This window comes from Choloepus didactylus, chromosome 15 (assembly GCF_015220235.1).
Source record: "Choloepus didactylus isolate mChoDid1 chromosome 15, mChoDid1.pri, whole genome shotgun sequence".
Lineage (NCBI taxonomy): Eukaryota > Metazoa > Chordata > Mammalia > Pilosa > Megalonychidae > Choloepus > Choloepus didactylus.
Genome location: NC_051321.1, coordinates 18,641 through 46,062, shown reverse-complemented (window position 1 = coordinate 46,062; position 27,422 = coordinate 18,641). Strand labels below are relative to the sequence as shown.

General features: G+C 50.9%; 2 protein-coding genes across 5 annotated transcripts; one reads left to right on the top strand and one right to left on the bottom strand.

Annotated features, from left to right (window-relative positions):
* Positions 1-264: 264 nt before the first annotated feature.
* Positions 265-21,454, top strand: MTG1 (mitochondrial ribosome associated GTPase 1). Of its 2 annotated transcripts, XM_037804607.1 has the most exons (11): positions 291-453; positions 1,695-1,759; positions 3,566-3,670; positions 6,016-6,096; positions 6,763-6,819; positions 7,201-7,291; positions 10,274-10,335; positions 10,915-11,011; positions 11,475-11,556; positions 20,249-20,361; positions 20,901-21,454. In XM_037804607.1, exons 1-11 carry the CDS (start codon positions 342-344, stop codon positions 21,062-21,064), a joined length of 1,029 nt encoding a protein of 342 aa, XP_037660535.1. In that variant the 5' UTR covers positions 291-341; the 3' UTR covers positions 21,065-21,454. The 2 variants fall into 2 exon arrangements, with proteins under 2 accessions (XP_037660536.1, XP_037660535.1); XM_037804608.1 differs by lacking the exons at positions 11,475-11,556; positions 20,249-20,361; positions 20,901-21,454 and adding an exon at positions 11,235-11,451 and having other exon boundaries at positions 265-453.
* A 65-nt stretch (positions 21,455-21,519) lies between these two features.
* On the bottom strand, positions 21,520-26,586 carry SPRN (shadow of prion protein). Of its 3 annotated transcripts, none has more exons than XM_037804610.1 (2): positions 26,478-26,586; positions 21,520-24,640 (listed from the first exon to the last, which is right to left on the bottom strand). In XM_037804610.1, the coding sequence occupies exon 2, from the start codon at positions 24,622-24,624 to the stop codon at positions 24,166-24,168; it is 459 nt and encodes a 152-aa protein (XP_037660538.1). In that variant the 5' UTR covers positions 24,625-24,640; positions 26,478-26,586; the 3' UTR covers positions 21,520-24,165. The 3 variants fall into 3 exon arrangements, with proteins under 3 accessions (XP_037660538.1, XP_037660539.1, XP_037660537.1); XM_037804611.1 differs by lacking the exon at positions 26,478-26,586 and adding an exon at positions 26,109-26,201; XM_037804609.1 differs by lacking the exon at positions 26,478-26,586 and adding an exon at positions 25,603-25,781.
* Positions 26,587-27,422: the final 836 nt, after the last annotated feature.

The following is a 27,422-nucleotide window of genomic DNA, read 5'->3' as shown; positions in this document are numbered from 1 at the left end:
TTAATAAATCTCTATGAATTACTTCAATAATTGAAAAACCAACTAGGTCACCTAAGAACTCCCAGGCCCGCGGTGCCTGCGCGCGGTGGGGCCGGGGTCGGAGGTCGGGGGTCAGGAGTCGGGGGTCGCGGCCAGGAGTTCCTCCCGCAGCCCCGCCCCCCGCCCCGCGGCCGGGGCCGCCCGCTCCGGACTCCGCCTGTGGCCGAGGCGGCGTTGTGCGCACGCGCGCGCCGCGGCGCGGCCCCTCGGAGCGGCGGAACGCTGGTGGCGGGGTCGGGGCGCCGCGGAGGGAGTTCGCCGAGGAGCCGCCCGCGCGCCGGCGTTTCCGGGGCAGCGGCGCCATGAGGCTGTTCCCGCGCGCGCTGTGCAGCGCGGCCCGGGCCGCTTGGCGGGAGAGCTTCCCGCTGGCGGGTCGCGACGTGGCCCGCTGGTTCCCAGGCCACATGGCCAAGGGTGAGGCGCGGGCGGGAGGGCAGATCCGGCCTTCGGCCTCGGCCGGGCCCCGCGCCCACGACCGCGCGCGTGTCCGCCTAGCCGGCTGCGCCTCAGCCTGCGGGCCGGCCGGATGGGGCGCCCGGGCGAGTCGGGGGCCTGTGCCCGGGCTGACCCCTGCCCCTTCCCGCCCCGGGCGTGGCGCCGCCGGCGCTTCTGCGGGCGGGGGGCGGCACCTCCGACGCTGCGGGGGTCAGAGGCGGGTTCCCGGACGGAGGGGTCCTCCCTCCGCGGCGTAGCCTTGCGCACACCCCCGTCTCCCGCGGCGCGGTGCACGGTCCCGTTTGACTCTCGGAAGTGGGCGGTCCCGGCTCATTCGTCCTGAGCCCCACGCACTTCGGGTCCACCAGCCACGGCCGCTCCGCCGTGAGAAGATGCAGGCCCGGGTGGAACTGGGCTTGGGTCAGTCCTGTTTCCCAGCCCAAGTGCCTTCTCCCACTTGCAGGTGCCTAGCACAAGCCACTTGATCCCCCTGAGCCTGAGGTTCCACGTCTGTTTAAGAAAGTGTTTTATTTTGAGGAGGAAATGAAAGCCCTTTTCAAAGTATAAGTTATTCAGCTACTGTCATTGCAATACCTTTATAATCCATCTCGAATTATGTTTTTCTCGGCGTTTGTCTCTGCGAGTTTGTCAAAATCTGGCCCCAAGAAGACATCTAGGGCTGGGCCTCGATTGTCTGCCACTCTAGCCCCCATAGTAAGCTCCGATTCATCCAACAAACAGTAACCAAGCACCTTCTCTGCCAGGATCTCTGCTAAATGCTGGTGTCCATTGGTGTTGAAGAGGGTGGGGCTTTTATGGGGGGTGGCAGCAGAAATGGAAAAAAGTGGGACAATTTGAGGTGAGGGGTGGTATTACCATTTGGTGAGATGGGAAAACAAAAAGGTTTTTTGTTGTTTTTGTTTTGTGTGTTGTCTGGTGCTGTCTGGTGTGTATCTCCACAGATAGCCCAGTGCGTCTGTGCCCTTGACCTATAAGGTCAAATGTTCCACCCAAAGTCACCCAAGCATCAAGTGTCAGGGACGGGATCCAGCTGCCTCTGTGCGCGTCTCCCTGTCGCCCCCTGCCGGTGCAGAGCCTGAAAGGAGGCACTCAGCCCGGGCTCTTGGCTCAGATGTGCTTTTCAGGTTCTTTATGGTGGTTTTGATGGTTCAGTTTAAACCACATCTTCTCCGCTTATGCACCCTTCTTCTGTTTTCCAGGGCTGAAGAAGATGCAGAGTAGCTTGAAGCTGGTGGACTGCATTATCGAGGTTCATGATGCCCGGATATCCTTTTGTGATGGAAGGGAACCCTCTTCCTGCACCAGGCATTGCACAGGTGGCAGGAAGCATTCCTGGGGGGTTGTCCTGCTTCCACCCAGTTCCTCTGGGCCCACCCACCTGTCATAGTTGTTGGCATTTGAAGCAGGGGTTCTCAGCCCTAGTGGCATGTTAGAATAACCCAGGAGGCTTTTAGAAATACCTTGTTCCTGGGGCCCATTCCTGAATTATATTGGGATCCCAGGTGTGGGGTCTAGGCCTCACAGTTTTTGAAGCTCTCCACTGATACATGGGAGCATCATTTGTCCAGGGCCCTCTGCCTAGCGTGCTCAAGCTTCTGAATCTGGTCCAACAGCAGAACTCTCTAGGTAGGATATGAAACAACGATTAAAATGTTCCTACCATCAGGTCTTTCCCTTTGTTCTTGGTGAGTGATTTGGCAAGATTTAATGATTCTGTTCATTAATGGCTACAGTTTTCAGACCCTGTTCTTGGATTATATTTGAGTGATGTTTGATTTCTCCTTCTGTGATGAAGACATTAGTTTGTACATTGTTACCAGTCTGCCTAGGTGACTCCTAGGTAGAGTTTGTGAAAATAGAACGCTGCGGAACTAACCCTTCAGGCAGTGTTAACCTAGAGACAGATAAACAGTGTATGTGGCCATGGTTTCCACTGCCCAGACTCTCTGGAAAGAGTAGTTGGGTTTAGGAACCATTTTCACTATGTAAAAGCTTGTTGGGACTTTTGCCATGAAGCATTGAGTGTCTTTGCTGTAGGCCATAAATACGTTCATTGTGATGTGTCGCACTGGTAAAAAAATGCTAACTACCATTATATATCTGGTTACTGAAAACTAACAAGGTCTATGTAACTGCTCAGTAGGCTGTGATGAGCAGGCACCCGGACAGCCCACCTCATCTGGGCTGGGGTAGGAAGCCCCGATGGTGGACAGTGGCCTCTGTAACATCCAGGGAGAGGGAGTCTGGAGGCTGTTGGTATTCTGAAATAGCGGGATCGGTTAATCTCCGAGGGAAGAGTGCAGTTTATGCAAAGTCCCTTTGTTGTGTGGTGTGGGGTACACCCTCTCGCTGGTGCCTGGAGGGGGCTGCCAGAGGTGTGGAGGGTTAGGAGCTGTAAATGGTGAAGCATCAGCAAAGTGCTGAGGACTCAGAAGATGAGAGTAAAAAGCCCCCTTCCTGTGGGTGTTGCCATCACCTGAGGGGGAGCTTAAGTGAGGCCCAGGGTCTCTGACTGGTGGGAAGGAGGTGGGGGGCTGGTGCGGTGCACAGTGTAGCGCAGGAGGCTGCGTGCAGGGTCTTTAACAAGGGTTTCCACGGCAGGGGCAGGAGGGGGTCTGGGGCCTGCAAGCTGGCTCCGTGCTGCGGGCGCTGCTCTGAGACACAGCAGCCGGGATGGTGAGCCGGCAGCCCTTGCCCTTTGTCTGGGTGTGCTGGGCAGTTCGAGCCTGTTGTTCTTGCCACCATCATTACTGTTGAGAAGCCCCGTGATGGCAGCCTCCTCCCCTGCTCCAGCCTGTCCACCCCGTGGTCTCCAGGAAAGAGAGTGGCCTGTGTTGCCAAGGCAGTGAGGACAGGGCACACCTTTCCTGACCTGGGAGAGCAGGACTGAGTTTGAACGTAGGATGGGCTGTCCGGAGTGCCCTTGGCCTGAGACTGTGCCTCATTGCTGCAGCAGGCCCCTGCTGGGGATTGCTTTTTGGAGGTGCTACCACTCTGCTTAGCAAAATGAGGCAAAGGAAATGAACTGGGTGGTAAAGTTTTAAAGGAATTTTTGCCTTAATTTTGCAACATCCCACTTTCAGGCCGTAACCCTCTGTTTCAGGAAGCCCTTGGCATCAAGCCTCACTTGCTTGTCCTCAACAAGATGGACTTGGCAGATCTGACGGAGCAGCAGGTAAAGGCTTTCCCTGACATCCGCCTCGGCACGGGACTGAGTCCTCCCGAGGGCTGCTCCTGTGCACCAGGAGGGTGGCTGACTTGGTAGCCCAGAGGATTGGCTTTAGCAAAAGACCGCTTTGCATAGGTTTTCTGGCACAGGGTCTCAAAATAGCCTGCTTTCCTCTGACATTTAATTTATGACTCACATGAGCAGAGTGTGCTCACCTGGGTATCAGCAAGCCCCAGGCAGGGGTCAGGCTGTGCTGCGTGGTCTGTGCGATAGCAGAGCCCCTTGTCTGGAGACGTGCGTGTGCTCTGTGTCTGCTCTGCCCCAGACAGTAGCCTCTAGCCATCTGCAGCTGTGCGTGCTGGAATGTGGCTGCCATAGCTAAGGAACTGGTGTTTGTGTTTTATTTAGTTTTAATTTGTTCATCTCAGTAGCTGTGCGTGGCTAGTGGCTGCAGTGTTGGACAGCAGTGGCCTGGGGCCTCCCATATGCCAGGGCCTGTGCTGGGCTGCCCAGCACTCCGGGAGGGCTGGCAGCTGGAAAGGCCACAGAGAGCCTGTTAGCTTCATCTTTCATCTTCCAAGATGACACATGGGCCCAGAGTAGCTGATTTTTCCAAAGCCAGGCAGCTTTTCAGTGTCAGGATCAGGAGGACACAAGTGACACAGAGCAGGGGTCCCGGAGGTGAAAGAGACCTGAAGATTTTGGAAACGTTACTTTTGAAGTGCTCATCTCTGCTTTTCTTGCTTTGTTGTTAAACCCTCAGCAAAGAGTAGGTGTCAGCATCTTTTGAATTCAAGCTAATTTTTTTTTTTTTTACAAGTTCTTAATGTACATAATTTTTCCTTTTGTTGCAGTAGCAATAATACATTTCCAGTTACTTGTGGTACATCTGAGTTACTTAACCCAAACCACATGACTTTGTACCACAAGGTTTCCAGAGAAACATTAAGTATTAAAACCACAAGGGCTCTTTGTTCATTGAGAATCTGAGCAGAAGTCATCCCTGAAATGAGAGCCCACCTCCCCTCTGCATGCGGGCAGGTCTCATAATTGAAGAAGCCCCTCCTGTGCAAAACGAGGCAGTGCTGTTCTTCTGGGAACCAAATGCTCATGTTCTTCACCGCAGGTGCTTACATTTCCAGTTTTAGTTGTTTATCATCACAAATGCTTTCAATTGCTTTTATTAGTTGAGACTTCTAAATCTTAGTGACCGTCTCTGCCCTTAAAATGCTATTTTGGTGGACAGGTGGGTGCAATGAGGTGACCTCCCAGTGCTGCACGGACGCAGCAGTGTCACACCTCAGTGGGTTGGGGTGGCCTGCCTTCTTCCAGGGGCTGCTGTGGCCGGAGCATTGGGGCAGGAGCTCAGAGAGGTGTCAGCAGAGAATTTAGGGATGCACCACGCGTCAGAGCATGGTGCTTTCAGGTTACGGCTGAAATCTTAATATCGGTCACATGATGAATGCTAAAATAATGATTTTTTTTGTTGTTCATTTAAGCATTGATTGCATTTTTAGGTCAGTATCTGATCAAACAACAAAATACCAATTTAAAAAAATATTATTCAGCATATGCTGATTTATGCTGATTTCATTTCATTTTGGGGCTAGTATGTTTATATTCACCTTAGTTTACTTTTGGGTTTCTAAAGTGTTCCATATGCTCTGGAATCAGGTGAGGTTTAAACTGTTCATTCATAAAAGCTTGTCAGAATACACAAGATAATGAGAGTACTAAATGAAGACGCAGACGCCATCATCTTAGTACTAGAAGTGGCTTCAGAATAGCCTAGTTCGCCTCATTTTACATGAAGACGCTGCTGCAGTGGGAGAGGGCAGCTGTGGTTGGCTGCACTGCGCCTTCCACTGGCAGGGCCTGGAGCACACAGACCTGGCGACCCTCTCAGCCCACTGCATCCTCCACTGGGAGGGCCCCCCTCCAGTCCTCATTCTGTGGGGGTGGCTGCTCTGGGTCCTTCCCAGGGGCCCCTGATGGGGCTGGCCACCTGCTTCTGGAATCCTGTGCTCTCTGGGCCACAGCTGGCGTGGCTCACGTGGCATGGCTCACCGTCACCTGGGCATGTGCCTGGGGTCTCTGTCGCTGCGCCACCCCCAAGCTTCTCTGGGGCAGGCCCAGGCCCCGTTCTTGCCTGGACCCCCAGCCTTGTCTGACCCCTGTTCCCACAGGATCCTATCAGTCTCTGAGTGGCTGGTTGAGTGGACGGACATACCTGGCGGAGCCGGAGGCTTTCACCTCAGATCCTCTGACCCCAGACCCTTCTTTTTATCACATCACACTGTCTTCCATATCTTTATTTAGTATTTAAGATGGAAGTGTCTTGCCTCTTTCAGAAAATTCTGCAACACTTAGAAAGAGAAGGCTTAAAAAATGTAATCTTTACCGACTGTGTAAAGGATGAAAATATCGACCAGGTAGGCTTTTTCTCTGTTTTATACTCTAATGTTGTTTTTGCTTAAATACATTCAAGGGATAATGTAAATTAGGTTATGCTTTAAGAATAAGCAGAGTTTGGAGACGATCCCTGGGGATGGCATCCAGCTGCCGTGTGGCCTCTGACCTCCTAGGCTATCCTTGCTGTTTAGAACAGTCTGCAATGAATTTACAGGGCTGCAGAAAACATATTCTAGCATTATGAATACTAGAAACCCTTGGCAAAATTTCCCCATTTGGTGTGCATCTTCCTTAGAAGGTAGTTGCAGGCCCTGCTTTCACTGCAGCCTCCCCCAGGCTAGCTGCCTGTACACAGCGATGGGCGCGGGTATGTACAGGTGACTCCATCCGAAGGCAGACAGCTGGGCTGAATTCACATTGCCCCATCCTAGGTGCTCGAACGTACTACTGCCAAAAATTAAACAAGAAGTCAGGTTTCCGTATGAAGCTATGTTGAATAAAAGTCTGGATATGAGGTCTTTGTTCTTTTAACTAATAAATGAAAAGGAAAACATTGGGAGTCCATAATCTGGGTATTTTGAGGTAGCAGGAAGAGTGGTTACATGAAGCAGACATCAGACCTCTGAACCTGCACTGTGTGTGTGTGTGTGTGCGCGTGTGCATGCGTGTGGTTTGTCTGGTTGCAGATCATCCTGACAGTGACCGAATTGATTGGGTGCAGCTACCGCTATCACCGAGGAGAGGTCAGTGGGTAGGGCCTGGGGTGGGGGTCGAGATCACTAGCCCCAACTGGGGTGGGGTCCCAAGCCTCCCCTGCTGAATCACGGGGACCCAGTCCCACAGTGGGCTGCAACCGTGAACTCCAGAACTGAGCTGGGTCTTGGCATGGGCAGGGGTGGTCTGACCTTTCTACTGTGCTGCTGCACTGGCAATGAGAACGGGGTGCTGCGCCCCTCAGCCGGTGGAGACCTCAGCTTCATGCTCTTGTTCAACAGGAAGAACTAGAACTGTCTCCATCCATCAGCTCCTTCCACTCTTAACTGGCCCGGGTCAGGTTGGGGGAGCCTGGGGTTGGGGGGCCCTGGGCGAGGCCATGTGACTCCCCACTCTTCTGCCTCCCTCAGAATCTGGAGTTCTGCCTCATGGTGATCGGGATTCCCAACGTGGGCAAGTCCTCGCTCATCAACTCCATCAGGAGACGGCACCTGCGGAAAGGTACGGGGCCGAGCCTCCCTGTCCAGGCTTGTTTTTCCCGGAGAGGAGCGGGGCTGCTGCGAGGGCTGAGCGCAGCCGGTCAGTCTGCTGTTGTCCTGAGACAAAGCTTGCCTGTCCCCAAAGCTTGTTGAGGAGTTTCCTGATGTCTCTTTCCCCGCAAAGGACCCAGTGGACTCTGATAGAGGGTCAGATGGCAAGACAGCTGCTCAGAGTTACATTTTTTACTTAATTTGTTTTCTCTCTTTTCAAATCTGTGATATGAAGATGGCTTTAAAACTTGGGTAATTTTGTTTTTTACATTTGTTTAAATGTCTTTTATCCGGATAATTCAAAACAATATGGAATATGTGGGTTTAATTATTAGGCAGAAAGGCTGACTTTTAATAAGCATGTCTGAATGTACACATTGGAAATGAGTGCTTTCCTTCAAAATTGTGACCTTGGGAAGCTGTGTATTTTTGTTCTAATCATGCTGCAATGCCCTGAAATGTTTTCTTTTTGAAACTTCCATTGAAATCTTTGCAGCCAGTTTGTAAGACCTTCAGGGACTTATACCGTTGTTTTGTAGTTATTTTCTGATTCTTAGAACAGAATTGCCCACTTTACTCTTTCCTTTCTTAACTTATCTTAAAATTTATTGTTTTATTAATTTTTAAAAATTAAGTAATTTATTATTTACTACTTATTTTCACAAACACACCATATCCACCAAACACTCCCTGGTAACCTCTAGTCCACTTCCTGTCTCTGTGGATTTGCTATTTCCAGAGCTTTCATTTGTGACATTGTACAGTATTTTTCCTTATGTGTCTGGCTTATTTCACTGAGTATAATGTTTTCAAGGTTTTTCATGTTGTAGTGTGTCTCAGAATTTCATTCTTTCTTAGGGCTGAGTAATATTCCATTGTATTTATGTTTCACATTTTGTTTATCCTTTCATCTGCTGTTAGACACTTGGGTTGTTTCCACCTTTTGGCAATTGTGAATAATGCCACTGTAAACACTGGTGTACAAGTATCTGTTTGAGAACCTGTTTTCACCGTCTTTGAGTATGTACCCAGAAGTGGAATTGCTGGGTTATATGGCAGTGCTATAGTTAACTTTTTGAGGAATTGCCACACTGCTTTCCACAGTGGCTGAACCATTTTAAATTATCACCAACAGTGCACTAGAGTTCCAGTTTCTCTGCATCCTCTCCAATATGTGTTATTATTATTATTATTTTTTTAAATAATGGCCATCCTTGAGGGTGTGATGTGGTACATCTCATTGTGGTTTTGATTTGCATTTCTCTAATGGTTAATGATGTTGAGCATTTTTTTATATGCTTATTGGCCATTTGTCTTCATTGGAGAAATGTCTATTCAAGTCCTTTGCCCATTTTAAAATTGGGTTGTCTTTTGGTTGTTGTATTTTAAAATTTCTTTATATATTCTGGATATTAATCCCCTATCCAATAGATGGTTTGAAACATTTTCTCCCATTCTGTATGTTGTCTTTTCACTTTCTTGATAATGTCCTTTGACATACAAAAGTTTTAAATTTTGATGAAGTCAAATTAACTATTTTTTGTTGTTGCTTGTGCTTTTGGTGTCATATCTAAACTCCATTGCCAAATCCCTGTCATGAAGATTTGCCTCTATGTTATCTTCTAAGAGTTTTACAGATTTAGTGCTTATATTTAGGTTGTTGGTCCATTTTGAGTTGTTTTTTGAATATCGTGTGAGGTAGGGGCCCACATTCAGTCTTTTGCTTGTGGCAGTCCAGTTTTCCCAGCACCATTCGTTGAAGAGACTATTTTCCCCATTGCATGTTCTTAGCACTCTTGTAGAAAATCAACTGGATGTAGATGTGTGGGTTTCCTTCTGGACTTTCAGTTCTGTTCCGTTGATCTATCCATCTTTAGGCTGGTACCACACTGTTTGATTAATATAGCTTTGTGGTACACTATGAAATCGGGACGTGTGAGTCCTCCATTGTTCCTTTTAGAATTGTTTTGCTATGCAGGGTCCATTGTAATTCCCTGTGAATTTGAGGATCATTTTTTCCATGTCTGCAAACAAAGGCTGCAGGAATTTTGAAAGGAATTGCATTGAATTTGTAGATTGCTTTAGGTAGTATGGACATCTTCATGATATTAAGTTTTCCAATCCATGAACATGGGATGTTTTACCATTTATTTGGGTCTTCAGTTTCTTTCAGCAATGTTTTGTAGTTTTCAGTGTATGAGTCTTTTATCTCCTTATTAATTTTATTCCTAGGTATTATACTCTTTTGGATGCTATTGTAAATGGAATATTTTAAAAATTTTTCTCTTCAGATTGTCCCTTGCTGGTATATAGAAACACCATTGATTTTTGCATGTTGATCTTGAATCCCAGTACTTTGCTAAAATCGTTTATTAGCTCTAGAAGTTTTCTTGTGAATTACTTTGGATTTTCTGTGTATGAGATCATGTTATCTGCAAGTAGATATCGTTTTACTTCTTGCTTTCTAATTTGAGTACCTTTTATGTATTTTTCTTGCCTTTACTCTCGAGTTGGTTCCACCAGGGGTGGTGCAGTCTCCTTCGGGACACACTTGAGCTGGTTTGAGGAAGTGTGGTGCTCAAAGTAAAGGCTTGGGCTTCCCGGAGGGCCCAAGTGTGGGAGCAGTGCCTGGGAGTGCAGCTGTGCTGGCTCACTCTGGAGGGAGGTCTGGGCCACTGTGAAGGGGTGATGCCGGCTTGGCCTTTAGTGTCAGCTGTTTGGGGCACCCAGGCCCCTGGGCGTGGTGCGGGTCCTGGCGCATTTCCTGGGTCCCAGTGGGTTGGGGTGGGCCTGGAGGGGAGATGGGCCCAGGAAGCTCCTCCCAGACCTTCGCGTGTCCCATATCTGCCTGCTGGGCCTGATGTGACATACGAGGGTTCACTTCTGATTCTGTGGCCTCTGTGCTGGCCTCATTTGTCTCATAAACACCTGACAGCCCCTTTTCATCCTGCAGGAAAAGCCACCAGGGTGGGTGGCCAGCCTGGGATCACCAGAGCTGTGATGTCCAGAATTCAGGTAGAGGGTCCTTGGCTGCTGGGCCAGGGGCTGGGCCTGGGGCTGCGCCTTCCTCTATCTGTGTCCCTCCCTCCTGGCCACTGGCCACTCCCACTGGGCTCCGCGTGTGCCCAGCCCTGTCCCAGTCCTTGCACCACTCCGTGGGAAGACATTCTTGTCCCCACTTCACAGATGTGAACAGTGAGGCCCAGGGAGGTCACTCAGCGGTCAGGGCAGAGCTGAGCTGAGCCCCGTCTCTGTCATGGTGGCCGTCAGCTTCTCCACATGCTCCGTTTGTCCTCCTGGGAGGGGAGGATATGAGAGCTGTTTGTGAGCTGATGCCTCTATTATTCTCCAGACTTTTGGGGAGTTAAATCCTATGGGGAGCCCTAGAGCTTGGTGAAAATGTCTGTACATGTAGGTGGGCTCTTTGGGGGCTTCTTGGAGCCCAGAGCCTGGCTGGATTTCTTCCAGAGCTAAGCTCCGTGGCTCAGGCTGAGTCTGTCAGGCCCCCTCAGGGTCTCCAGCCCTCGCAGAGCTGGTGGAGGCGGCTGTTCTGAGGCTGCTGCTCAGCTGGGTTCCCCTTCTGTACCTGCACAGGTGTGTGAGCGGCCACTCATGTTCCTGTTGGACACTCCTGGGGTGCTGGCCCCCCGGATTGAAAGCGTGGAGACCGGCCTGAAGCTGGCCCTGTGTGGTGAGCCGGGCGGTGGTGGGTGGCGGTTTCCGGGCCCCCTGCCCTGCTTTAGGGCACCACCTGCTGACTTTGGCCTGGGACCCCTGGACCGGGCAGGGTTATGACCTTGTCCTTGGTTGCTGCCAGCCGCTTCTCTACGCTGGCAGAGACTGTTTCCTAAGCAGCGTCAGCAGGAGCAGTGCACAGTGATGTGAGCCCCCCCATCCTCCCGGGCCTCTGCCAGGGAGGGGCCTTTGTTTTCCTCATTTGCAGGTGAGGAGGCAGCAAGGTCAGCTTCACAGCCCAGGGCATGTGCCAGGAGGATGGGCGCGGCCGTCGTCAGCCTGTGTCCCAGCCCCTCGCAGGAAAGCTGCTCCTTGGGCACCGGGCAGTCTTTGGGTCTGAGACCCAGGGTGGGCACGTTGGAGCTTGTGGGTGCACAGGTGTGGGGCTGCTCACTCCCCTGTGCTGGCTGGCTCCCCAGGAACGGTTTTGGACCACTTGGTGGGAGAGGAGACCATGGCCGACTACCTCCTTTTCACCCTCAACCAGCACCAGCTCTTTGGGTGAGTGGCTGCTTGTGCGGGGCAGGTAGGACTCTGTCTCCTTCCTTCTCATCCTAGCCAAAAATAGTGTTGTTTTTTTTAAACAGCAATGTTACAGTATTACTGACATATAATTATATGCACATTTTAAAAAATGTACAATTTGATAAGTTTCGACATATGGACACATCTATGAAGCTATCGCCACAAAGAAAATGAACATTTCAATCACTCCAAATGGCTCCTTGTGCTCTTTTATTACCTTCCTTTTTACCTGTCCCTGTCCCCCCCACCCCTGGACCCTGGCAGCCGCGGATCTGCTTTCTGTCACTATAGGTTAATGTGCGTTTTCTAGAATTTTATGTAAATGGAATCACAGAGTGTGCTCTTGTCTAACTTTTTTCACTCAGCCTGTTTTGAGATTGTTCCATGTTGTGGCATATATCAGTAGTTCATTCCTTTTTATTGTATGGATACACTGCAGTTTGTTTATCCATTCACCTGCTGATGGACATTTGGGTTTCCAGTTTTGGCAATTATGAATAAAGCTACCGAACATTACAGTACAAGTCCTTGTGTGGACATATGTTGTCTTATCTCTTGCGTAAATAACTAGGAATGGAATGGCTGGGTTATGTGGTAGGCCCATGTTTAACTTTTTAAGAAGCTGTCAAACTATTTTCCAAAATGACTGTAGGTACCATTTTATGTTCCAACCAGCAGAGAATGAGACTGCTGTTCCTCCACATCCTTGTCAGTCTTTTAATTTTAGCTTATCCAGTTGTGTGGTGTGTTACACTGTGGTTTCATTGTGCATCTCCCTAATAACTAGTGATGTTGCGCAATTTTAAGGTGCTTATTTGCCATCTGTGTATCTTCTTTGTGGAAATGACTGTTCAAATCTTTTGTTAGTTTTTTGTTTTTGAACTGATTTGTTTCTTTTCTTATTGAGTTGTGGGAGTTCTTTATGAATTCTGGATATAACTCCTTAATCAGAGATAATGCTTGGCACATATTTTCTCTGAGTCTGTGGCTTGTCTTTCCATCGCCTTAAACAGTGATTTTTGAGGAGCGGAAAAGGTTAATTTTGAAGAAGTTTGGTTTATCAGTTAGATCTTTTATGGATGGTGTTTTTGTTGTCATATCTAAGAAATCTTTGCCCAACCCATGTTCACAATGGTTTTCCTTTGTTTTCCTCTGGAAGATTTGTAGTTTGGGGTTTTACATTTAGGCCCATGATCCTTTTTGAGCTATTTTTTTTTTTTTTTTGTATTTGGTGCAAGATCTGGATTCAAGTTTTTTTTTTTTTTTTGCACGTAGCTAACCAGTTACAGGGACATTTGTTAAAAAGATCATCTTTCTACACTGCATTGTCTTTGCACCTTTTTTGAAAACCAGCTGCCCATTTCATGTGAGAGTTATTTCTGGACTCTGCTATGTTCCATTGATCTGTTTCGTGTTCTTGATTACTGTACCCTTAAAGTGAAACTTGAAATCAAGTAGCATTAGTCCTCCAACCTTGTTCTTGCTCAAAGTTGTTTTTGGACTGTAATAGGTCCTTTGCATTCTCATGTGAATTTTACAATCAGTTTATCAGTTTCTGTGGAAAAAAACAACTTTTTAATTGGTGTTGCATTGAATTTATAGATCAATTTGGAGTGAATTAACACCTTATATTGAATCTTTTTACCCATGAATGTGGTATATCTATTTATTTAGTCTTATTACATCAGATTTTCTACTTAATGATCTTATCAACTGTGAATAAAGAGATTTTGATTTTTCCTTTATAAATCTGGATGACCTTTATTTCTTTTTCTTGTCTTATTACACTGGCTAGAACCTCCAATACAATGTTGAATAGAAGTGGTGAAAGCAGACATCTTTGTCTTATTCCTGATCTTAGGGGGAGAGCTTTCAGTCTTCAACATTAAGTAGGATGATAGTTCTAAGTGCTTCATAGATGTCCTTTGTCAGGTTGAAGAAATCCGTCTGGCTAGAGGTTTATCAGTTTTATTGATTTTTCCCAAAAATCCATCAGCTTTTGGTTTCATTGAATTTTTCTTATCTTTCTGTTTTCTGTTCCATTGGTTTTCATCCAATCTTTATTATAATTTCCTAATTTCCACTTTGCTGATTTTCTTTCTATTTTACTATCCACTGTTGAGAGAGGGGTATTGAAATCTCCAACTATAATTGTGGTTTTGTCTGTTTCTCCTTGCAGTTCTAGCAGTTATTATTTTTTTATTAGAGAAGTTGTAGGTTTATGAAAAAATTATGCAGAAAATAGTTTCCATATCTCCCCTTACACACACTTTTCCCTTTTATTAACATTTCACATTAGCACGATACCTTTGTTACAGTTGATGAAAGAACATTATCATAATTGCACTATTAACTTTAATCTGTAGTTTACATTAGAGTTCATGTATGCTATACAGATGTGTTTTTTTAAAAATTTTTATTCCAGTAATATATATAAATTATATATGTATAAACTATATATATTATAAATTTCCACTTATAACCACATTTAAATATATAATTCAGTGCTGTTAAGTACATTTACAATGTTGTGCTACCATCACCACCATCCTATACTGAATTTTTCCATCACCCCAAACAGAAACTCTGCACCTATGAAGCAATAACTTCCCGTTCTCTACCCCCACCCCACCCCTGGTAACCTGTATTCTTGTTACTGACTCTATGATTTGCTTATTCTAATTATTTCATATCTGAGATCATACAATATTTGTCCTTTTGTGTCTGGTTTATTTCACTCAACACGGTGTCTTCAAGATTCATCCATGTCGCATGGATCAGAACTTCATTCCTTTTTATGTCTGAATGATATTCCATTAAATGCATGTATCCATTCATGTTATTTATCCACTCATCGGTTCGTGGACTTGTGGGTTGCTTCCATCTTTTGGCAACTATGAATAATGCTGCTGTGAACATTGTGTGCAAATATCTGTTTGAGTCCCTACTTTAAATTATTTTGGGTATATACCGAGAAGTGGGATTGCTGGGTCATATGGTATAGTTCTGTACTTAACTTTCTTTCTGAGGAGCTACCAAACTGTGTTCCTTGGTGGCTGCACCAGTTTACATTCCCACCAACAGTGAATAAGTGTTCCTGTTTCTCCACATCTGCTCTAACACTTGCTATTTTCCATTTTCTAATTTTTTAACCTTTTATCTTGAAATAATTTCAAACTTACAGGATGCTTGCAAAGATAATATAAACCCTGCACAGAGAACTCCAACCCCCAGACATCCAGCTCTACCAATTTTAACATTTTTGCCACCTTTGCCATACCATCTATCTGTCTGTCTATCTGTCTGTCCATCCATCCACCATCCATCTCTTTTCTAAATATTTGAGAGCAGGTTGTACATATCATAGTCCTTGAACCCATGGCACTCCCATGTACATTTACTATAAAGAAGGATGCTCACTTACACAGTCACCTTCAGTTCAGTTAACAAGTTCAAGAAATTTAAAATTGATATAAAACTTATATTCTATATTCCAGTTTTATCCTATGTCCCAATAATGTCCTTTTGAGCCTATCTAGTGCCATGTATTGCATTTAATTGTCATTATCTTACTAGTTTCTCTTTTTTTTAAAGTGGAAACATATATAGCACAAATCATCCCATCCCACTGCATTCATCACATAAATAGTATTGCAGACCAGTCACCACCATCCATTACCAGAACTTCCCCTCCACCACAAATAGAAACCCTACAGTCATTTTGCATTAACTCTCCATTGCCTCTGCCCCCCACCCCTGGTACCCTGTACTCTATTTTCTGTCTTTATGAGTTTTTTATATTTTCTTTGTGGTTACCATAGGGCTTAAATTCATCATCCTAAAACTATAACCATCTAATTTCCTTTGATACCAACTTAACAACTTCAATAGCATACATAAACTATGTTCCATACCCTTCTGTCTCCTCTATCTTTATGTAGTTCTTGTCACACATTACATATTTATACATTGTGAGTCCAAAACCACCGATTTATCATCACATTTTTGGCATTTGCCTTTTAGAACCTGTAGTCAGTAAAAAGTGGAGTCACAAATCAAAAATACAATAGCACTGGCATTTGTATTTACCCACAACATGATCTTTACTGGAGATCTTTATTTCTTCATGTGACTTCAGTCAGTTGTCTGTTGTCCTTTCCTTTCAAACTGCAGAACTCTCTTTAGTATCCCTTGTAGGGCTGATCTAGTGGTAAACACTCTCAGTTTTTGTTTATGTGGGGATGTCTTAATCCCTTCCTCATTTTTTAAAAAATAAAGTTTTATTGAGATATATTCACATACCCTACAGTCATCCACAGTGTGCAATCAGTTATTCACAATACCATCATGGAGTTGTGCATTCATCACCAGAATCAATTTTTGAACATCTTCCTTACTCCAAAAAAAAAAAAAAAAAAGTAAAAGAGAACACCTAAAATATTCCATCCCCCTATTTTTCATCTAATTTTTGTCCCCATTTTTCTACTCATCTGTCCATACACTAGATAAAGGGAGTGTGAGCCACAAGGTTTTCACAATCACACAGTCACACAGTGTAAGCTACATAGTTAAACAATTGTCTTCAAGAACCAAGGCCACTGGGTTGCAGTCTGACAGCTTCAAGTATTTCCCTATAGCTGTTCCAACACCCTAAAAATGAAAAAGGGGTATCTATATAGTGTGTAAGAATGTCCTCCAGAGTGACCGCTTGACTCCACTTGAAATTTCACAGCCACTGAAACCTTATTTTGTTTCATCTCTCTTCCCCCTTTTGGTCAAGAAGATTTTCTCAATCCCATGATGTCAGGTCCAGGCTCATCCCTGGGAGTCATGTCCCACGTAGGGGGTAGTTCAGTGAGTTTACCTGCCGAGGGGGCTTAGAGAGGCCACATCTGAGCAACAAAGATCTCTCAGGGAGACTTTTAGGCACAATTATAAGTAGGCTTAGCCTCTCCTTTGCAGTAACAAGCCTCATAAGGGAAAGCCCCCAGATCGAGGTCTCGGCCTACTAAATTAGTAGTCCTCAATGTTTTTGAGAATATCAGTAATAACCCAGGCGGGAAAGTCCAACATTTCCGTGTTTTCCCTCAGTTCCTTAGGAGGACCCTGCAAATACATTTTAATTCTCTGCCCAAATCACTTTGGGATGTATCGCCTCCCTCATTTTTGAAAGACAATTTTGCCAGGTATAGAATTCTTGGCTGGCAGTTTTTTGTTTTCAGCACTTTATAGATGTCATCCCACTGCCATCTTGCCTCCATGGTTTCTGATGAGAATTGGCACTTAGTCTTCTTGCGGCTTCCCTGTATGTGACATGTTGCTTCTTTCTTGGGGCTGTCAGAATTCTCTCTTTATCTTTGGCATTTGACAGTTTGAGTGTATGCTGCAGTGTGGGTCATTTGGGTTTTTCTCGTTTAGAGTTCATTTGCGCATCTTGGATGTGTATATTCATGTCTTTCATTAAATTTGGGAAGTTTTCAGCCACTATTTCCTTGAATATTCTCTCTGCCCCTTTCCCTCTTTCTTCTCCCTTTGGGATTCCCATAGTGAATGTATTGATACACTTGATGGTGTCCCATGGGCTCCTCGGGCTCTGTTCACTTTTCTTCATTCTTTCTTCTTTCTGCTCCTCAGATGGGATGATTTCTGTTGTCTTATCTTTAAGTTCACTGATTCATTCTTCTCCTGGCTCCAATCTGCTATTGAACCCCTTTATGGAATTTTAAATTTTTGTTACCATGGTCTTCAGCTGTTTGGTTCCTTTTCATAATTTCTACCTCTCTACTGATATTCTCTTCATGTTCATCTGTCATTTTCCTGATATTTTTTACTCCTTTGCCCATGTTTTCCCGTAACTCTTTTGACATATTATGACCATTTAGCTTCAACAGCCTGTACATAAACTGCTCCTGTACTCCTCTGTCACGGAACCTTATGTTGCACTTGTTACAAATAGTATCTTTATACATTGCATTTACCTAATGATGGATTTATCATTACTATTTATGCATTTGTATTTTTGAACCTATAAGAAGTAAAAACTGGAGTTACATCCCCAAAAATAGAATACAGTACTACTGGCATTTATAGTTACCCACCTGGTTATCTTTATCTGGGGTCTTGATTTCTTTCTGTAGCTTCCATCTGTCTGCTGTCCTTCCCTTCAGCCTGAAGAGCTCCCTTTAGCATGGCTTGGAGGGCAGGTCTAGCGCTGGTGGACTTCCCCAGCTTTTGTTTGTCTGGGAAGATCTAAATCTCTCCCTCAGTTTTGAAAGACAGGTATGCCACATTTAAAATTCTTGGTAACTGTTTTCTTTCAGCACTTTATTTCTTCTTACCACCTTTTTGCCTCCATGGTTTCTGATAAGAAAATGGAACTTAATCTTCTTGGGACTCTCTGCACAGAGCCCAGTGCTCTTCTCTTGCAGCACTCAGGACTCGCTACTTGTCCTATGCACTTGGCAGCTTGGATTCTGCATCTGGGCATGTCTCTCCTCAAGTTTATCCTGTTTGGGGTTTCTTGGGCTTCTCAGATGTGCATATTCATGTCTTTTGCTATGTTTGGGAAGTTTTCTGCCATTATTTCTTTGAATATTCCTTCTGCCTCTTTCTCTGTTCTCTTCTGGGAATCTCATAATGCATATATTGGTATGCTTGATGGTGTCCACAGGAATCTTAGGCTATTTTAGCTTTTTCTAATTCTTTTTTTCTTTCTGCTCCTCAGCCTGATTCATTCCAGTTGTCTTGTCTTCAAGTTCACTGATTCTTCTGCCAGCTCCAATCAGCTGTTGAAATCCTCTAAGGAATTTTTCATTTCAGTTATCATGGTCTTCAACTCCAGTAGTTCTTTTTGGAAATTTTAAAATTTCTGTCTCTATTGAGATTCCCAGATTGTTCATTCATTGTTTTCCTGATATCCTTTAGTCCGTCTCTGTATTTTCCTTCATCTTGAGCATATTGGGGATCATTTTTTTACAAGTCTTTGGTATATCCAAAACCTGGTCTTTGTTGATGGTTTCTGGATATTTATACTGTTCCTTTGGATGAGCCATCATTTCCTGATTCTTTGTCTTACAATCTTTTGTTCACACTGTAAATTTTAATATTTAAAATCTTAACTATGGTATTTACACCCTGAGCTGTTTCTTGAGTTTGTATCCAGCTTGTGTTATGATAGAGATTCCTTTGAGTGCCAGGAGCTAACAAAACCAAACACACCAATGCAGAAAAACACCTTTCACAGTCTTTGCAAACTGGCTCTGCCTTGGTTCGTGCTTGCCTTCAGAGCTCAGTCTCCTGCCACGCTCAGCCCGAGGTGAGTGTAGAGCGTGGGTCTTGTTTGGGGCTTGTGCCTCCAGTGCTTAGGAATCCCTTGTTCATAGGAATTTGAATTCCCCTCCACTCCCCATAACATAGGCTTTCTCTGGCTGCCTGCTGCCCTGGTGCCCTGGTGCGGGACTTAAAGCAGGTGAGCCATTGCCCCAGGCTGTGTGACCTCATTGTTTCCTATACTCTTTAGCTGTCCCAAGCTCCTTTTGCCTGGAGTGCACATCTGGGGGTGTGGGGTGTGGTGGGGTGGGGGCGAAGAAGGAGGCTGAGCCTGAGAGAGCGTCCCAGGTCAGTCAGTCCCAGCTGGAACAAGGCCTGGGGCCGCAGAGGGCGGGCAGCAGCCCGAGGAGCGGACGAGCGGTCACACCGTGTGCTGGGAGCAGGTCTTGACACTGTTTTCTTGATTGGCACTTGCCCAGTAAATGCAGCCCTTTACCTGTTTTCTGTCATTTCTGATTGTCTCGGATGAGAGGGTCCCTGTTACTCCATTTTGCAGGCAAGTGGCATTTCAAATGTAATTTTTTTGCTTTATTTTCACTGAAGTTAGTTTGCTTGGACCTTTCAAATTCTGCAGTGTGCCTGGAAAATGTAGGAGTCGAGTTCTGCAGTCGGCAGGTGTTTGGAAGTCTCCCTCAGAGCGTGCTTTGCAGGAGCACCCATGGACAGGGGTGTCTTTGGGGCCTGCTGCTCGGCAGCCCTGAGGCTCGGAGTCTCTCTGGAGCTCAACTGGGGACTGTGTGCTGTGGGTGTTGAATTGTCCACCTGAGGCTCAGGTGCTCATGGCAGGGTCCTCACTTGCCCCCATGTCCTCATTCTCAGACTGCCTGAGCACAGGCCCGCCTTGCTGCCTGAGGAAGTGTGCCCGTCCTCTGCGGCAGCTGTGAGACAGGGAGGTCACAGAGGCCACTTCTTTCCTGAGGAGGGCTCTTCTCTTCAGTCATTCAGTTTGAGAGCTGCTGTGTGCCAGCCCTTCCCTCTGGCCTCGGCTCAGGCCCTTCTTGAGCTTGGGGATGGGGCTTCCGTGAGAAATCGCGGGCGAGTGCCAGCAGTGGTGGGCCCCGGATAAATGCATGCTGCAGAAACACTCAGAGCCTGTTCTAGAGAATAACCCGGAAGCCTCGAGGCTGCTGCAGGGAATTCAGGTGACCCTGGCTGGCCTGGGCTTGCTGTGTGTGCCCTGAAGCCACGGGTCCTCAGCCGAGGGCTGAGCAGTCAGCAGGTACCACACCTGCACAGAGCCGGCACTGTCCCCATCGCCTGTGAGTGGTGTGACTGGCTCTGGCTCCCCAGGCAGCATCGTGTCGGGCGTCTGTTGGGGCTGATTGGGGTCTGTGTGCAGGTACGTGCAGCACTACGGCCTGGGCGGTGCCTGTGACGACATAGAGGATGTGCTCAAGCAGGTGGCCGTGAGGCTGCGGAAGACCCAGAGGGTGAAGGTCCTCACAGGCTCTGGTGAGTGGGGCCCTGCACGGGGGTCTCCTGCCCGTCCAGGGGGACTGACTGTGCCAGTCTATCAAATCTTGGGGACCCCAGGTAGACCCAGGAAGGGGTAAGGGGGGGGTTAGGAGGAGGGGGAGAAAAAGGGAGGGGAAGGCGATGGGGAGAAGGGGGTGGGGGAGGGGGAGAAGAGGGGAGTGGGGGGCTTGGGGGAGGGTGCTGGGAATTCCTGGCTCTCCTGGGATGGGCGGGGTGCCAGTGAGGCTGCCCAGGCTCAGAGGGGTGAGATTTTGGCCCTGTCCCCCACCCCACCAGGTCCTGGACAGTGCTGGAGTCCCTCTTGGGTCTTCTGAGGCCTCTCTCGGGTCTTCTGGCACTGAGGGACAGTGGCCTTGTTCTGACCCATTTTTGAACATGCCCTGGTCCCCTGAGCCTCACCGATGCCTCTGCCTCTCAGGGTGGGTGCTCAGACAGGTGGGACACGTCTGTGTGGGGGTCCCACGCCCTGGGCCCCATCCTGCCTGTGGAGGCCAAGGCCTTTCCTCTCCTCACAGGGCCTGTGAACGTTGTCCAGCCTAACTACACCGCGGCAGCTGGCGACTTCCTCCGGGCCTTCCGCAGTGGGTCCCTGGGCCCAGTGATGCTCGACCGCGACGTCTTGCAGGGGCCTTGCTTGGCGGGGGCCCGGAGCTTCCCCCCGGCTGAGACAGAGCCCTGAAGGGCCCAGCTCTGGGAGGCCTCTGCTCCTGGGTGTGGGGTTGTGGCCTCTCCAGGGGCTCCAGGCCGGCCGCCGTATCCTGAGGGCCTCTGCTTGGGGAAGGAGCACCCTGCTTGTCTGCCTTGCCACACCGTTCCAGCTCCAGTGTGGACGGGGCAGCAGCACCCCCTGCCCTGTGTGTGGGTGGGGTCTGGGGTGGACGGGGCAGCGGGCTTCCCGAGCCATGTGCATGTCTGACCAGGGAGGAGGTACAGCCTCAGCCTCTCCTAGAGAGGTAGAGAAACTCTGTGGTTGCATTTGCAATTCTTAATTAAAAAGGCGTCTGTTGGCCTGCTCCCGTGCACCTGTGGTATCTGGGGCTCACAGAAAGCTGCTCTCACAAATGAAAACTGTTGGGCCTATGAGCAGGTTAGTAACTAAAGGGCTCTTGATTCAGACCCTGGAGAGAATCGTGGTGCCAGCAGAGTGGTTTATTTTCACAACAGCATTAAAATGTGCACACAGGCATTGACGTGTGGTCAGAACAGCCGAGGCAGAGTCCAGGACCAGCCTGTCCCCTACCCCCCTGGAGGGGACCCATTCCTCAGAAGGGCTGCCCACTGGGGCAGGGAGACTGGGGCCTCCAGCCCACCCAGGCACCCCTTTAGGTAGCAGAAGAGCCATGGGATCTGTGTTCGCTCATGGCGGGGGTGAGAGGTGTGAGAGGCGCTTTCCCAAACCCTGCTGCCAGCCTGCTTTCTAGATGAGGGGGGATGGAGGGAGACGAAGGGCAGGTAGGGTGGGAGCTGGGTACAGGCCAGGGCCCTGCACTTGGACAGGGGCCTCTGGACTCGCTTTATTACTTTCCCACGGCACCACCTGGTGCTGACCCTCCACCCAGGCCCTGGGCACACTGGCACCCAGGGCAGCCCTTCCCTTGATGTAGGGGTGCCTGCTTCTCAGCTAGGGCCGGATGTCGTGCCCTCACCCCCTTGGACCGGGCTAGCCCAGGTGGCGTCTCCCCAGCCTGTGCTCCCCTTAAGATGTCCCTGTGTTGGACTCCTGGGGTCCCCCCGTGGAGCACGCTGTGTGCCTCCTGCAGGAGCCCTGGCTGGGCGGCTGGGGTGTTTGGCACTCTGGGCTGCATCAAATGCTGGACACGCAGGATGTCAGGTTGGGTTGATGCTTCTGTCTCACCCAGAAGGACCCCATGGCCTCTGGCTCGCACATGGCTGTGCAGTGTGAGGCCGTCCTGGGGCCAACTGAGAAGCCAAGTTTGGGAGTGCGAGTGGGGGGTGGGCTTGGGCCTGGGTGCTGTAAGAACTGAGCTCAGACGCAGGGGCCGCTGGGTGCTCTCCCTTGCCGAGGTCTCCACGCAGTCCCCCTGTGCATCAGAGGGAGGCAGTTTTGGGTGGATTCGCTGGGAGCGCACTGCTGGTGAGGCCCCAGGCGGGCCTGGCATTGGTGGACGGGTCTTTGGTCACCTCAGGCTGGTCTGGGTGGGACAGAGGCTCCCCTGGACTCTCTGGGTTGCCGGGAGCACTGGCAGTGTGGACACAGGCCGGCTGACCGCATCTTGAGGCTGCAGCCTGTGGATACTTGTTCCAGGTCCACCAGGAGCGTGCCAAGCCCCTCCACTCCCGTGGAGCTGCTGCCGGTTGTGGGATGAGGGGTGGTGGGAGATTCTGGTCTTGGCACAGGTGTCCGTCAGCCGGGTCCAAAGGCACGGCCCCACGGTGCTGGGGCAGTGAGGGTGGGTTCGGAGGCGGCTCCGCCCGAGCACCGGAGGAGGACGAGATTTCGAGGCTAGAGGTCTACTCAGGGTCGCGGCTCCAGGTGCATGAACCATGTTGGCTCCGGTTCTGGAGCAGGCCCCTCGGCACCAAAAAAGGAAGTGCTTGCTTTATGCAAAGAGGCATTTGGACGGTGGCAGGAAGCCTGGGGTTTCCTCAGCAGCTTCTTGGTTTCCATCCCATCCCCAGAATGTCCTCTGATCACACAAACCCACGTGGCACTGCACAGGGCACAGCCTTCTCGGCTGCCTTCCCCTCTGCTGGAGCTGCCGTGGCGCATGCAGCCTGAGTTCACATCCTCACGCCGCTTGTCCAGGGCTCCTGGTCTCCGCTGAGCCCACCCTGGTGCCCTCACCCAGGCCTCCCTGCCTGGCCCTGGCCCAGCTGCTGCCCACTGGGAGATCTACCTGGAACCATGGCTCGGGCTGTGCCCATGGGGGCTCTTTTGTGGGATTGGCTGTTGACTGCCCCTCTCCTCGCCCCAAGTACGTGGGAACTCTAGAACCTGAAACGTGAACCTCAAGTTCAAAGAAAATGGAAGGCTCTTGAAGTTTAACCGAGACATTCCTTTCTTTTTCGCCAGATGTGTCCCAAGTAGAGTTAGATGACTCTTTAGGAAGTTGTTGGAGCAAAGTGGCTCAAAGGAAAATGTGGGCTTCTCCCCTGGTCACTGGCATCCTGGGCAGGTGCCCTGTGGGCAGGTATGTTCTAGAAACCACCCAGAGATAACCACAGTGGCATTTCTGGGAAGGACAAGCTCTATAAAGTCTATGAAACTGCCGCTTCTGTACAGGTGGTTAGCAGTGGAAATTCTCCATGCTACAACCTCCCCCTCCGTCCAATTCTGAATCCTTGGGTCGCCTCTGGCTGGTTCTGTGGGGGAGGCCTTTCTACTTGGTGGTCGGCACCGTCCACAGCTGCTTCTCAGGTGTCCAGGGTGGGGTCAGCTGCCCTCGGTGGTGTCAGGTGCTGGAGTGGCCGGAGGGTCTGGTCTTGGCACCTCTCTTCAGTGCTCTGGAGAGGATGGTGGGCAACTGGCTGGGGACGTGACACAGGAGCCCCAGGACACCTGCCTCTGTGTGTGGTGTATCTCCCCACTGGAGGGGAGGGAGAGCGGCCCTGGAGCCTGTGGGACCACCCTGTGGACAGGATGGTGGATAGCAAGTGGCCCTGTGGGTCACAGGTAGGAGAGGCCCCGGGCAGCCCGTCTCGCTCTGGGGGTTGTAGGCTGCAAGGGGAAGGGCGCTCATTGTCCGGCCCTCTTGTGGGTGGGCTTGCGCAATGGCGGCCTGAGGGCCTGGCTGCCTCCCACCCCCACCCCAGTCAGGCCTAGGGTCGCAGCAGCCCCAGGACCCCGAGGGCCCCACCCAGCAGCCCGCAGAGGCGTGGGTCGGTGCGTGTGCGCCCAGCGCCCGAAGTCAAAGCCCGGTAGCTGTAGAGGCCCGGGCCGGTCCCGTTGCCGCCGGGCGCCTCGTCCTCCCCGTCCCACGGGCCGCTGGCTCCGGGTCCCTCGGCTGTTTTCCAGCTGGAGCCTGCCGCCAGGCCCGCGGCTGCCCCGGCCGCTACCCCGGCCGCTGCCCCTGCCGCCGCCACGCGCAGGGAGGAGCCCGCGGGTCCGTAGCGGGGCGCAGGCCTCACGCGCACCCTCGGGGAACCGCGCCCGCCCCCACGCAGCCCGCCCCGGGCGCTGCCGCGCGCCCCTCCACGGCCACCCTTGGCCGCGCTGCTGTCGCAGAGGAAGGCGGCTGCCAGCAGCAGGGCCCAGCACGTCGTGGCCGTCCAGTTCATCTTCGTGGGGCTGAACCTGCGGTGAACAGAAGAGGGCTCTCAGCTCCTTAGAGGGCCACGGGCTCAGGGCCTGGGGGACAGGGGCTCAGGGCCTGGGGGATGGGGTCTTGTCCTGGGGTGGGGATTCTACCCTAGGGTCAACACCTAGGCAAGGGACCAGGGGTTGGGGGGAGCAGAGTGAGCCTCTGCTTAATGGGGGTCAAGCTCTAGGGGGATCAAACTTAAAACTTGGGGAGACAGCCCGCTCAGGGTTGGGGATTGATGGAGGAGGTTTTAATGCCTGAGGATCAGGGACTCAAGCCTGAGGGTTGGGTGGGGTCGTATTAAGAAACTGTGGGAAGTGGGTGAGCGAGGGCAGGAGAGTTCTGTGCGTGGCACAAAATGGGGGACTGAGCACCCCACAAAGGGACCTCTGGCCTGGGGGAGGTGGCGCTGTACCCTGGGATCTAGAGCAGGACCAGAAGCCACGCTGGGATACCCGGCACCACAGAGCCTTCCCGTTAACAGGTGTGCGTGGGGGGAGAGGTTGGTTTGGAGGACTCGGTTGCCAGGGACGGAGGGCCCCCAAGGACCAGATGAGAGTGGAGAAGGGACCCGCCCTGCACCTCGGGCCTGGCTTGCCCGAACCCTCCGGGCGCTCTCCCTCCCAGTCATGGAGACCAAAGGTCCGGGGCGCGTGCACTGGGCGCCGGGACACACCCGGAGATGGGGGGGTGGGGTTCGTGCTTCGTGGGTGGCGCGGAGGACGCGCCACTGGGGACACCGCGCGGGCCGGTCCCCGTGCAGCCCGCCCCTCCCCCGCGCCGTCAGGCCTAGACCCCGGCCCGGGCCCGCGTTCCCCTCAGGCGGCCGGGTCCAGCAGGCCGGGGCGCGGCGACCAGGGCGGCGGCTCGGTCCTCCCCTCCTGCCCCGCCGGTTCCCGCACGGCGCCCGCCCCAGCCTCCGCCGGCGCCCGGATCCCGGCCGCCTGGGCCTTACCCGCCACGGGCCACGTCGCAGCCGCAGGCCGCGGAGGCGGCTCCAGGGGCAGCGGCCGCGGGGGAAGCAGCCTCTCCGGAGCGCGGAGCCGCGGCGCCGGGGCTGTGCGCCAGTCCGCGCTGGGGTTGGGGGCGGGCGGGCGGCGGACGCTCATCCCCCGGGAGGCGCGGAGGGAGGAGAGAAGGCAGACTCCGGAGGGGGCGCGAGCCTCGCCCTTCCCACCCGCCGTCCTGGCCGCACGCCGTCCTCCCTCCCACCTCCCTCCCCAGACACCATCCCTTCCGCGCGGTCTGCCCCCTCCGTCACCCCCCACCCCAGGCACACCCAGCCCCGTCCCTGTCCCGCTCCTCACCAAGCCCCGCCGCACATCTCCCCTTGCCTCCTCCCTTCCCACCGACCCCCCAGCGTCACCCTTCTCCACCCCCTTGCTCTACAAGAACCCCAGCTGCACCACTCCCCCCAACCCCCTTCCACACGCATCCCTGCCCCGGGCAGCGCCCTCGCACCTGCGGGAACTCAGTGTGACTGTGGACCCTGGGCTCCAGGGTGGTCCCTGCGCCTGGGGATGGGGTCGCCCCGCTGTCCAGGGCCTGGGTCCAGGCTTCTTCCTCCACACCCACCCCAGCCCCAAGACCTCCCCAGGCCTGTGCCCACCTCTCCATTGGCTGGGTGATAGCGGCCCCTCCTGCCCCAGCCCCCATGGGGGGGTGGGGGATCCTAGAATCCTGAGAGGGGGCTCTGGGAAGGGGGCTTCAGCTCAGGGGAGAGAAAACCGACCGGAACTCAGGGGCAGCTGTGACGATCGATGGCTCCGGGAAGTGAGGACTGAGTCTCCCCCTGAGGCCTGCCGGGAGCAGCTGGCAGCCTTTGCTCACCTAGGGAAGTAAAAGACACTTCTCTGAAGAAGTTGGGATGAACCAGGGCAGCTTGTGCTGGGCGTGGGTCCTGCGGGGACAGCTGCTGCTTTTGCCACTCAGTATCCACTTTCCTCACTCAGGTCAAAGAGTGTCCTTCCTGTCCCTGCGGAGCCAGCCAGCCCAGGGGTTCTGGCCAAGACGGCATCCTGGCTCTGTGGGTGAATCAGCGAGCCTGGCCTGGCCGGCCAGCCTTCTTCCTGGACATAGAGGGGCTGCCTTCCAACCTAGGCCAGGACTTGCCTGAGCTGCTGAGGGACGCATCTTCTTCCTGTGTCTGGGGCCAGTGGGGACAGGGCGGGACAGAGAGGAGAGCCCAGTCCTGGTGACGCCACTGGACCCCTGGATCGGGCAGTGTCAAGGCCGACGTCTTGGACGTTTCTGTTTAGTGAGCAGAATTCCCCTTTTCCTTGAAGACTGTTTGAACTGGCTGTTAGAAGGACCTGCACCCCGAAGGCCTCCCAGTGAGCCGGCCCTTCCAAAGTACAGAAAACTCGCAGGCAACCAAACCACTGCTTCATTTTAAGACATTCAAGAAAAGCAACTCGAAAAAGACCAAGGCAAACAAATGCTAAAAAAAAATCAAGATGTTTAGGGAATCAGAAAAACTTAAAACAAATGTAATCCAATTTATAAGCAGAAAGACTGGGGGAGATACTAGATTTATAAGATGAGAACCGAGTGCTGTGATGGAGGACACGGCAAACACTAAGAAAGAACTTTTGAAAATAAAAAACATTGCAAACAAACAAAAAACAAAGGCTTTAAATATAAAGTTAAGAAAATCTCTCTGGGTGAACAGGAGAAAAACTGCGGCTATGAGAGAAAAGCAAGGACTTGTAGGTCCGCTTAGGAAGTCTCCCATCTAAGAGCTCTACTTAGGAGAGAAGAGAAACTGGGGAGGAA

Bases quoted from the DNA above. Each gene is read 5' to 3' on its own strand.
- MTG1 (XM_037804607.1), top strand. From the start codon at position 342: ATGAGGCTGTTCCCGCGCGCGCTGTGCAGCGCGGCCCGGGCCGCTTGG. The intron at 6,097-6,762 runs GTAGGCTTTTTC...GTCTGGTTGCAG, and splicing joins AGGATGAAAATATCGACCAG to ATCATCCTGACAGTGACCGA. The intron at 20,362-20,900 runs GTGAGTGGGGCC...CTCTCCTCACAG, and splicing joins GAAGGTCCTCACAGGCTCTG to GGCCTGTGAACGTTGTCCAG.
- SPRN (XM_037804610.1), bottom strand. From the start codon at position 24,624: ATGAACTGGACGGCCACGACGTGCTGGGCCCTGCTGCTGGCAGCCGCC.